General features: G+C 41.8%; 1 protein-coding gene across 14 annotated transcripts in view; it reads right to left on the bottom strand.

Moving 5' to 3' along the window:
• Positions 1 to 12,907, bottom strand: part of arvcfb (ARVCF delta catenin family member b) — a 538,706-nt gene that overhangs the window by 93,325 nt on the left and 432,474 nt on the right. For all 14 annotated transcript variants that reach the window (XR_012099693.1, XM_073051890.1, XM_073051882.1 and 11 more), the window contains one exon: positions 612 to 783. Coding sequence is in view for 13 of the 14 variants with exons in the window: in XM_073051890.1 (XP_072907991.1) it covers positions 612 to 783 (172 nt within the window). In the remaining variant the exon portion in view is untranslated. The remainder of the gene's footprint in view (positions 1 to 611; positions 784 to 12,907) is intronic.

The following is a 12,907-nucleotide window of genomic DNA, read 5'->3' on the forward strand; positions in this document are numbered from 1 at the left end:
AAAGCATTTGAGATTTACTAACTGGGAAAAGAGTCACCTTTGGCAATGACAATTTAAAAACATTAAACCTTTCTATTCCATTTCAATGCCGTCAGCTGAATGATTTATCTCAAGTGGTTTCCAATCCTAATATTGTTTTACAAATATACAAGCTTGGATACCATATGCCAAATTGAGGACAAAACATTAAAGTATCAAATGAATGTTTTTGACAGCTATCACCAGAACCATCACGGGGGGTGGGGGGAGACATTCTCTTCCAAACTTGTACAGTACACTGAAAAAAAATCTTTTGGCCATTGTTCATGGCTGCAATAATATATCACAGAGACAGGCAGTTAACAAGACAGCCTTCGAGATAATTGGACAGGGAGACAAGGATGGCCCAGTGGGAGTTGCAGCTTCATGCGTTTACATGCAATCTTTGTACTTGTGCTACACTTCAACTGAGACCAAGCAAAACTAATATTTATTTCCAATTAAAAATATTTCCTCTTATTTTTCCTTGCAGTCCGATCTTCCTAATAATCCAACTAATGTGCTTGTAGAAGCATTGATACACGAGGCAACAAGTTGCAAGCCTTTTCTCTATTTCACTGCCACATTCTTACCTTTTGCCTTCTTTCCGCCAAAACAACCAGAATCATCTTTCTTTTTCTTCTGCGCACCCCCGGTTCCAGTTTGTTGCTCGGTGAATGGTTCACGAAACTTGTCAGCTCCTGGTACTTCTCTGTGGACTTGGTAGGAGAGGTTCCTCATAATGCATACACAATTCTCAACTGACTGGTAGATACAAAAAATAAATTAGGCCACAATGAGTATCAATGCCACACATTTCAAATGGATTAGAAACACTCAGACTAACCTGGGAGATATTTTATTCAATTATTCTTGGCCACAGTCTGTGCAGATTGGAAATAACATCTTCAGCTCAATGATAACCAATACTGGTGTACCTTAGTGATGTGTGCTCTACTCTCTCTACACCCATGACTGTGTCTAGGCACAACTTCAATGCCATCTATAAATTTGCTGTTACACACAATAATTATTACACACAAAATGCTGGAGGAACTCAGCAGGCCAGGCAGCATCTATGGAAAAAAAGTACAGTTGACGTTTTAGGCCGAATCTCAGAGGGTGATGAGAGGGCATACAGGAGTGAGATGTATCAGCTAGTTGAGTGGTATCACAGAAACAACCTTACACTCAATGTCGGTAAAACCGAAGTAACTGATTGTGAACATCAGAAAGGGCAAGATGAGGGAACACACACCAATCCTCTGAGGGATCAGAAGTGGAAAGAGTCAGCAATTTCAAGTTTCTGGGTGTTAGCATCTCTGAGGACATAACCTGGTCCCAGCATATTGATGCAGCTATCAGAAGGCAAGACAGCAGTATATTTAATTAGGAGTTTGAAGAGATTTGGTACATCACCTAAAACTCTTGAAAATTTCTAAAGATGTACCGTGGAGAGCTTTCTGACTGACTGCACCACTCAGGACATGCCCTCTTCTTGTTGTTACCACCAGGGAGGAGGTACAGAAGCCTGAAGGCACATACTCAACAATTCAGGAACAGCTTCTACCCCTCTGCCATCCGATATCTGAATGGACATTGAACCCATTTTTCACTACTTTTCATTTTTATTTTTGCACTATTTATTTAACTATTTTATATATATATGTTTACTGTAATTCACAGCTTTTTCTCTATTAAGTATTACATTGTACTGCTACCGCAGAGTCAACAAATTTCATGATGGTGTGGTGGCCTGCACACGCGGGACTCAAAGCGCCATTGGGAGCTGTCCCTGCTCAGGGCCGACCTTCCGGGGATAGTTAGGTCATGGGTCATGGGTCAGAGGGGCCCATGGAAGGGAAGATTTAAGCGTGCGATTTTGAATCAGTAAAGGCATTCCGAGTTCAGCTCTCTCTGCCTCCATGTGTTTCTTTAGTAGCGCACTGCACGCGACTACATTGGTGACCCCGATGTTCCAGACGGCATCTGGAGCCGGCGACTCAGCAACCAGCTATGAGTTCGAGCAACTCGCACAGCGCGGTCTCTCTGAAGCTCCCGACTTTCCGGGCCACTCATCCCCACGTTTGGTTCGAGCAGGCTGAAGCCCAGTTCAATATCAGAGACATTACAGCCGACACCATGCGGTACTACTACGTGGTCAGCACGCTAGACCAGGAGTCGGCAGGCCAGATCATCGATTTCCTATGCCAGCCACCAACAGAGGACAGGTACACTAAGCTTAAAGCGCTCCTGATCCGTACCTTCAGACTCTCCCTCCACGAACGGGCCATCCGGCTCCTACACATGGACGGCCTGGGCGACCGCACGCCATTCGAGCTCATGAATGATATGCTGGCGCTCATGGACGGTCATAAGCTGTGCCTTTTATTTGAACAGCTGCTCCTTGAGCAAATGCCACAGAACATTCGCCTCCTCCTCGCGAGTGAGGATTTCAGCGACCCACGCGGGGTCACGGCTAAAGCAGACGTCCTTTGGCAGAGCAAGCAACGTGGAGCAGCCTCCATTGGCCTAGCCACGATCGTGTGCCCCAAAGCCCAGGCCCTGCAACCGAAGCCGTCGAGACCCATGGGGGAAAAGATGAAAGTTTGGAACAATGGTGTTTCTATCACCAAAGAGGGGGCTCAAGCGCGCGCCGCTGCCGTCCACCATGTGCTTTTTGGGAAATGCCAGGGCCAGCCGTCGCTAATGGCTACGATGGCTGGCCACCGAGACAGCCTCCTGACCCTCTGGGACCGACACTTCGGATGGTGCTTCCTGGGAGACACCGGGGCCGAAGTCAGCGTATCCCCCCCCCCCCCCCCCTTGAACATAGACACTTGTAACACGGTCCCAGGCCCCAAACTTACCACTGCAAATGGCACCAGTATTCGGATGTACGGCTCGCGAACTATCTCACTGCATTTCAGGTCCAGCCATTTCACTTGGACTTTCACATTGGCAGCAGTGTCACAGCCACTACTAGGGGCAGATTTCCCATGAGCCAACTGCCTCCTGGTCGACCTAAAAGGCCGGCGTTTGGTCCACGCCGAGATGTTCAAGCCTTTCCAGCTCGGAGAAGCCAAGCTATCGGCCCTCCACCTGGATTCCTTGACCCTCTCGGGTAACGAATTCGCCAGGGTGTTGGTGGAATTCCCCTCCATAGTTACCCCGCAGTTCTCCACGGCCGACCCCAAGCACAGCGTGCAGCACCACATCCCCACGCAAGGACAGCCACTGCACGTCTGAGCTCGCAGGCTCCCACCCGACAAGCTCCACCTCGCCAAGGAGGAGTTCCGTAAGATGGAAGAGCTGGGATCGTACGCTGCTCAGACAGCCCGTGGGCATCCCTGCTGCACGTGGTGCTCAAGTCCACAGGAGGATGGAGGCCCTGAGGAGACTACAGAAGGCTCAACAACGCCACAACTGCCGACAGATACCCGGTACCCCACACCCAGGACTTCATGGCGAACCTGCACGGAGCGACCATCTTCTCGAAAATCGACCTGATCAGAGGATACCATCAGATCCCAGTGCACCCCAACAACATGTCCAAGACAGCCCTCATCACCTCATTTGGCTTGTTTGAATTCCTGACGATGCCTTTCGGTCTCAAGAATTCAGCCCAAACTTTCTAAAGGCTCATGGACTTTGTGGGACAGAGCCTGGATTTCGTTTTCATTTACTTGGACGATATCCTGGTGGCCAGCAGTTCGCACCAAGAGCACGTGGCACATTTGCGCCAGCTCTGCCAACGCCTGAGCAACCACGGACTGGCAATCAATCTGGCGAAGTGCCAGTTCGGGCTAACGGAGATCGACTTCTTGGGCCACAGAGTCAACCGACATGGCGCAGTTCCCCTACTGGACAAGGTCCAGGCCATCCGCCAGTTCCCCAAGCCCAGCACGGTCAAGGGCCTGCAGGGGTTCGTAGGGATGGTCAACTTTTATCATCAGTTCGTTCTGGCAGTGGCATAAATCATGAGACCCTTGTTCAGCCTGATGGCCGGCAAGGCCAAAGAAGTGACATGGGACGCGGAGTCCACGGAGGCGTTCGAGCAGACCAAGGAGGCGCTGGCAAAGGCAGCCCTCCCCCTTCACCCGAGAGTCGATGTACCCACGGCACTCACAGTCGATGCTTCCGACACGGCCGTAGGCGGAGTCCTGGAGCAGCTCGTCGAGGACCAGTGGCAAGCACTCACTTTCTTCAGCCATTAGAGGTGAAGTACAGCGCTTTCGACAGAGTTGTTGGCGCTCTAACTGGCTGTCCAGCATTTCCGGTACTTGCTCGAGGGAAGGGAGTTCACTGTGTATATGGACCACAAGCCCCTCACCTTCGCACTGGCCAAGGTATCGGACCCATGGTCGGCTCGGCAGCGGAGGCACATGTCCTTTATTTCAGAATTCACCACGGACGTCTGCCACAACGCAGGGAAGAACAACATCGTCACCGACACACTGTCTCGCCCCTGCCTCCACTCAGTAGGCCTATCGTCCTCAGAAATAGACTATGCAGCACTGGCGGAAGCACAACGGTCCAACACCGAGATCCCGGCTTACCGCACCACCGTTTCGGGGCTCCAGTTCTCCATAAGCCGGGCAGCGGATCGACTCCTGTGTGACGTGTCTACCGGCAAACCCCGACCGGTGGTACCAGCAGCATGGAGGCACCGGGTGTTCGACACGCTGCACAACCTGGCCCACCTGTCCATCTGGCATCCATTAAGCTGGTAGCGGACAGATTTGTCTGGCACGGTTTGCACAAACAGGTCAGACACTGGGCCAGGACCTGCGTGCACTGCCAGACCGCTAAAGTCCAGCGACACGTGAAGGCTCCCCTCCAGCAGTTCCAGCCAACGCACAGGAGGTTCCAACTCATCCACGTGGACATCGTCGGCCCCCTGCCAATCTCCCGGGGCACCAGGTATATCTTTACCATGGTAGACAGGTTCACCAGATGACTGGAAGCCGTACCGCTGGCAGACACGTCCACTGAGTCCTGCGCCAGGACGCTCATTGCAAACTGGATCATCAGGTTCGGCCTCCCAACGGACATCATCTCCGACAGAGGGGCGCAGTTCACGTCTGGTTTGTGGAAAACACTGGCACAGCTCCTGGGCACCCAGCTGCATCACACCATAATGTACCATTCCCAGTCCAACAGTTTGGTAGAGCGATTCCACCGGCATCTCAAGTCGGCCCTGATGGCGCGCCTCAGGGGCCCCAACTGGACAGATGAGCTTCCCTGGGTCCTACTGGGCATCTGCACAGCCCCCGAGGAGGACCTGGACACCTCCTCAGCGGAATTGGTCTATGGCGCCCTCCCTGACGGTCCCAGGCGAGTTCGTAGCAGAGGCCTGAAGAAACTCCATCAGCGGTGCTAATGAGGTTGCGGGACAAGGTAGGGACCCCGGCACCGGTCCCGACCTCCAGGGATGGTCCCACGCTGTAGTTCTCAAGAAAGATTTGTTAACGTGTACTATGCCTCCATCAAAACAACTTTCAGAGGACCTTAGAAGAATAGTAGAGAAGCATGAAGCTGGAAAAAGGGTACAAAAGCATTTCTAAAGAACAGAGTGTTCATCAGTCCATGGTAAGGGAAATGACTACAAGTGGAGGAAATTCAGTACTGTTGCTGTTTTCCCCAGGGGTGGTGTCCTGCAAAGATCTCACCAAGAGCACAACGTGCAATGCTAAAGAAGGTGAAAAAGAACCCAAGGGTAACAGCAAAAGACCTGCTAAAATCTATAGAACTTGCTAAGGTCTCTGTTCAAGTGTCCACTATAAGAAAAGCACTGAATAAGAATGGTGTTCATGGAAGGACACAATGGAGGAAACCACTGCTCTCCAAAAAACATTGGTGCATGTCTCAAGTTTGCAAAAGACCACCTGGATGCTCTACAACACTTCTGGGACAATGGACAATGTTCTGTGAACACATAAAACAAAAGTCGAACTTTTTTTTGGTAGAAATGCACACCATGTATTGAAGAAAAGAGACACAAACTCATCCCAGCTGCGAAACATGGTGGAAGGAGCATCATGGTTTGGGGCACCAACATCCCAGAGATGAAGCAGTTGTATAAGGTGGAAAGGTCTAAAATACATCCAAGCTGATGTGCAGGACTGATCAACAGTTACCGGAAATGTTTGGTTGAAGCGTTTCATTGGAGCGTAGAAGGTTGAGGGGGGATTTGATCGAGGTATTTAAAATGTTGAGAGGGATAGATAGAGTTGACGTGAATAGGCTGTTTCCATTGAGAGTAGGGGAGATTCAAACGAGAGGACATGATTTGAGAGTTAGGGGGCAAAAGTTTAAGGGAAACACGAGGGGGTATTTCTTTACTCAGAGAGTGATAGCTGTGTGGAATGAGCTTCCTGTAGAAGTAGTAGAGGCCAGATCAGTTGTGTCATTTAAGGTAAAATTGGATAGGTATATGGATAGGAAAGGAGTGGAGGGTTATGGGCTGAGTGCGGGTAGGTGGGACTAGGTGAGATTAAGAGTTCGGCACGGACTAGGAGGGCCGGAATGGCCTGTTTCCGTGCTGTGATTGTTATATGGTTATATGGTTATATGGTTAAAGTTATTGCTATACAAGGGGGTCACACCCATTACTGAAAGCAAAGGTTCACATACTTTTCAAACAAATACATGTAATATTGGGTGATCTTTCTTAACAAATAAATGAACAAGTATGTTTATTGAATTGGGTTCTCTTTCTCTAGTTTTAGGATTTGTGTTAAGATCTGATATCATATTTATGCAGAAGTAGAGAAAGTTGTAAGGATTCACAAACCACTGTACATTCTGGTGGCTTGATGATAAGATGCTCCATAATACTGGTAACTTAATGCAGGAGATACACTGACCAATATAGCAGTTTACATATTACACATGCTCTACCTTAAGAAGAATAATGGCTTAACAGAATAGTTCAGAATCAGAATCAGATTTAATATCAGTGGCATAACGTCATGAAATTTGTTGTTTTGCAGTAGCAGTACAAATCAACACAAAAACCTGTAAATTATAAAAAGAAATATATATATTAAATTCAATAAGTAGTGCAAAAAGAGAGAAAAATAGAGCAGAGAAGGTAGTGATCATGGGTTGGTTCATTGTCCCTTCAGAAATCTGCTGGCAGAGCATGTCAGATATGTCAATATTGTCAGATCTTTCTCCTTTAATAATGACAATGATAATGATAGATAAAGAGGAATCAATTTATAGGTGGAGATTTAATTCAATATTATTAAAACGTCAAGATTTTTGTGATTTTATGAGAAAGCAGATTCAGTTCTTTTTAGATATAAATTCACATTCAGTTGATGAGAAATTTATAGTGTGGGAAGCAATGAAGGCATATTTGAGAGGTCAGATAATAAGTTATACTTCTAAAATTAAGAAGGAATATATGATAGAAATAGATCAATTGGAAAAAGAGATTACAAAATTAGAAAAAGAATCTCAAAGAAATATGACAGAAGAAAAACGAAGACAACTTATTAATAAAAAGTTACAATATAATACACTCCAAACATATCGAACAGAAAAAGCAATTATGAGAACTAAACAGAGATATTATGAACTAGGTGAAAGATCACATAAGGTTCTTGCATGGCAGTTAAAAACAGACTTCTAAAACAATAAATGCAATTTGAACAAGAGTAAATAAAATTACTTATAAACCTTTAGAAATTAATGAAGCTTTTAAGAATTTTTATTCTGAGTTGTATAAATCAGAATCACAAAATGACAATGTCAAGATAGAAAGGTTTTTATCACAAATAACTCTTCCAAAATTAAATACGGAAGAACAGGAGAGATTAGATATGCCTTTTACATTGAAAGAGGTCGAAGAAGCCCTAGGATCATTTCAAAGTAATAAATCTCCAGGAGAAGATGGTTTTCCGCCTGAATTCTATAAAAAGTTTAAAGATTTATTAATTCCTCCTTTTATGGAGTTAATACACCAAGCGGAAAGAACGCATAAACTTCCAGAATCTTTTTCGACAGCTATTTTAATAGTATTGCCAAAAAAAGATAGAGATCTTTTAAAGCCAACATCATATAGACCTATTTCTTTATTAAACACTGATTATAAAATAATAGCAAAAATCTTATCTAATAGATTATCTAAATGCTTACCAAAATTAGTACATATGGATCAAACAGGATTTATTAAAAATAGACAATCGGCAGATAATGTAACCCAGTTATTTAGTATAATTCATTTAGCGCAAAAGAGGGAGGAAATGAGTGTGGCAGTTGCTTTAGATGCAGAAAAAGCATTTGATAGATTGGAATGGGATTTTTTATTTAAGGTATTGGAAAAATATGGATTAGGAGTATTTTTTATAAAATGGATTAAAACCTTAAATACTAATCCCAAAGCTAAAGTAGTGACAAATGGTCAAATTTCAACACCATTTCAGTTAACAAGGTCAACTAGGCAAGGTTGTCTATTATCACCTGCTTTATTTGTGTTGGCGATAGAGCCATTAGCTGAATTGATTAGAATGGACCCAGACATTAAGGGTTTCAGAGTTAATCAGGAAGAATATAAGATTAACTTATTTGCTGATGATGTTCTGCTTTATCTAACAAATCCATTGCACTCGTTGCGTAAATTATCCTATAGATTAGAAGAATATGGGAAAATATCAGGTTATAAAATAAATTGGGATAAAAGTGAAATTTTACCTCTTACTAAAGGAGATTATAGTCAATGTCGATTAATAACCCAATTTAGATGGCCGGCAAATGGTATAAAATATTTAGGTATAAGAGTTGATAATGACATAAAGAACTTATACAAATTAAATTATTTACCACTATTGAAAAAAATTCAAGAAGATCTTGATAAATGGATGGTATTACCAATAACATTAGTAGATAGATAGATACACTTATTGTAGCAAAACTAATTACCGTAGATGTCGGATTATAAGCCGCTACTTTTTCCCCACATTTTGAACAGCTTTGAACTCTGCGGCCTTTAATACGGTGCGGCTAATTAATGATTTTTTTCATGCCGCCAAAAACATTTTGCCTCGTAACAGTAGACCAATAAAATTGATGAGTAGTTCACAGAGGTCCAATGAAATTGTACGATAAATCAAGCGCACTTTCACAATTAAATTATTGTAAATCAGTCATTTGTACTCACCCTCATCAACATGGAAAACACTCGAAGAAAAGCATTGTGCTGCCTTTATGGCAGTTATTTAGTTTATAATATTTTCGCTTAGTAATTCATTTTCTAGTTAAAGTTAGAAGTGTTTTAACTATATTTGTTTTCTGTACTACATCGCGGGATGCTATGACGTCACACCCGGTTTCGCCGCGTCTTGTGGGAAAAATGCCGTTTGCGATAAACGGGAAGGAGGGGGGGAGCGCATTACGCGAGCGGCATTGGATCTGAGCGAACGCTGCTTTTAAGTTAAAGGCGATCAATAACTTTTCCTGGTAGGCTGCAGTATATATATTTTTTACCAGTCGTTAGGAGATATTGGAATGTTGTTCAGTAAAAAAGTATACGCAACGTATATTTAAAAGTAACCGCGTTACAGGCACGGTTCGAAAAAAAGCATTTGCAATATGTATTTGTTTATGTTACCATATGGATTTAATTAAAAGTTAAAAAATCCTCACGTGTAATATCTTTCTGTGTAAATATCTCATATTACAACGTGGGACACCTGCGGCCGAAAATCCGGTGCGGCCTGTACAAGTAAAAAATTGATTTTCTTTCTAAAATTAGAGCCAGCGGCTTTTAATCAGGTGCGCTCTGTAGTCCGGAATCTACGGTACATACAATACTTAACTCAGTATAAATATGATATGCATCTAAAATCACCCTCTCAAAAAGCATTAATAAATAGCTTTTAAAAAGTTCTTAAATAGTTTACTAAAATACATTGAATGGTAACTTAAGCTCAGTCCTAACCCCGGCACTTTAACATATCTTACCCCTGGCGGTTGAATTGTAAAGCCGAATGGCATTGGGGAGTAATGATCTCTTCATCCTGACTGAGGAGCATTGCATTGATAACAACCTGCCGCTGAAGCTGCTTCTCTGTCTCTGGATGGTGCTATGCAGAAGGGTTTTCCATAAAAATGAATATATTCCCTAGACTACAATACTTATTTCAATCACTACCAGTACAATTACCCCAGAAGTTTTTTCAAGAGCTAAATAAATTTGTGAGGAAGTTTCTTTGGAAAGGTAAGATGTCAAGAATATCGTTGGAAAAATTGACATGGAAATTTGATCTAGGAGGGTTACAACTTCCAAATTTTAAGAATTATTATAAAGTAAATCAACTTAGATTTATTGCATCTTTTTTTGAGAAATATAGACCGGCATGGATTAGAATAGAACTAGATAAAATAGGAGAAAACACACCAGAAGATTTTATATATAAATGGGAATCTAAATGGATACGGGAAAAGAAAGAATCTCCTATATTAAAACATTTCATTGACTTATGGAATAAGATAAATGTTGACGATGAGACAAAGAAATCCTTATTAGCAAAGAGATCTTTAATTCAAAATAGACTTATTCCTTTTACAATGGATAATCAATCTTTATATAATTGGTTTCAAAAAGGGATTAGATATATAGGAGATTGTTTTGAAGGAGGTATATTAATGTCATTCGATCAATTAAAGAATAAGTATAAAGTATCAAACAACACTCTTCTTTGTTACTTTCAACTAAGGGCTTATTTAAGAGAAAAATTAGGTCAAACAATGTTATTGCCGAAATCTAATGAAATAGAAACTTTAATTCAAAAAGGAAAGATTAAAAAATTTATCTCTTGTATGTATAATTTGATTCAAAAACAGGCAATTAAAAAAGGAGTCCATAAGTCAAGACAAAAATGGGAAAGTGACTTGAATATTAAAATTGAAGAAAAAAATTGGTCAAGACTATGTCTTGAGAGTATGACAAATACAATAAATGTCCGATTAAGATTAGTGCAATACAATTTTTTACATCAATTATATATTACACCACAAAAAATAAATAAATTAAACCCAAATTTATCTGATCAGTGTTTCCGATGTAACCAAGAAATTGGTACTTTTTTACATTCTACTTGGTCTTGCTCTAAAATTCAACCTTTTTGGACAAATTTAAGAGTTTTATTGGAACAAATTATTGGAATACAACTTCCACATAATCCAATATTACTTTTACTAGGCGATATTGAAGGGATAAAACCGATATCCAAATTGAATAAATATCAGAAAGAATTTATAAAAATTGCATTGGCAGTAGCCAAAAAGGCTATTGCAGTTACTTGGAAATTGGATACATATTTAAGTATAGATCGTTGGAAGAAAGAAATTTATGGCTGTATTCCACTTGAAAAAATTACTTATAATTTAAGAGATAAATATGAAACATTTTTGAAAATTTGGCGCCCTTATTTACAAAAGATAGGATTAAATATATAGGTGCTCCGAAGATGAAATAATTGGTCACTTGGGGAAAGAAATAAATATATATACTAAAGTTATTACGAACTCCATGGAGCATGTGGGGATCTTCCAATATCCAGGCATTCTTTCTTTTTTTTTCTTTCTTTCTTCTTTTTATTTCTATAGGGATGTTAGGGGGGAGGGGTTAAGGGGAGGGGGGGATGGGTAATATACATTTTCTTTTTCATACACTTTTATTCTGTAATTACTTGAAAACACAATAAAAAAAGTTTAATAAAAAAAAAATCTGCTGGCAGAGCATGTCATCAGGCCTCGGTACCTCCTCTGCAATGGTAACAATAAGAGGGCATGTCCTGGGTGAGGGTGGTCCTTAATGAAGGATGACATCTTTTTGAGGCATCAACTTTTGAAGATATGATCAATGCTAGGGAGTCTAATGCCCATGATGGAGCTGGCTGAGTTTCAACTTTCTGCAGCTTTTTCCAGTCCCTGTGCAGAGGCCCCTCCATACCAGATGGTGTTTCAACCAGATAGAATGTGCTCCATGGTACATCTGTAGAAATTTGCCAGTATCTTTGGAGACATACTCCCAATGAGATATAGCCACTGTCGTTCTTTCTCACAACTGTAATTTTTAAATTTGGTCATTGGTTTCAAAGTTCAAAGTAAATTATCAAAGTAAGTACGAGTCCCACATACAACACTGAGATTCATTTTCCTGTGGGTATATACAGTAAATATAAAGAAGCACAATATAATCAATGAAATTCAGCACACAAGATGGTCAAACAACCAATGCATAAAAGACAATAAACTGTGCAAATAAAAAAGAAAAAAAATATCATGTTAATACAGATTGTATGAACGCGTAGCCTAAGCCAGCATACAATCAAACCTTTCATAGTCATTTGTTTTTGAACAGAGTAAGGGCTTCACTGCCAACTGGATGTTTATTACATGGACAGTTGCTATACCACTGTAACAGCCAAGCCTCTTGGACGTATTCCTTTTCTGTGCAGTAAACAGGTCTACAGCTATGAAAGCGTCAGACATAATACCTACTCAATGTTCAACAACTGCTTTATTCTAAATTAAGATATCAACTAAGCCATTAATTTTTATTTCTATCTGGGGCAGTGGAAACCTGATTGGTTGAGGACTAACCAATCAGGAGGAATGGATGACAAGAGTTGAGTATATGTACCACTGGACGAGATGTGCCTAGGCATTATCTCTGATAAGATGGCAGAGTTTGACATCAAAATATTGGTTAAAATCAACACCTGTATCAGCTGGAAGCCCACACACGCTGGAAAGCACTAGACCCTGTTTGGTTTTCAATTAGTTAAATAATATGACAATACTCTAATTTTTTTTCCCAAAATGTATCTCGAAAGCCTTCACGCAGTTACAGAACAGTCCCATCAATGTCATC

Source organism: Hemitrygon akajei, chromosome 7, assembly GCF_048418815.1.
Source record: "Hemitrygon akajei chromosome 7, sHemAka1.3, whole genome shotgun sequence".
In the NCBI taxonomy this organism is placed as follows: Eukaryota; Metazoa; Chordata; class Chondrichthyes; order Myliobatiformes; family Dasyatidae; genus Hemitrygon; species Hemitrygon akajei.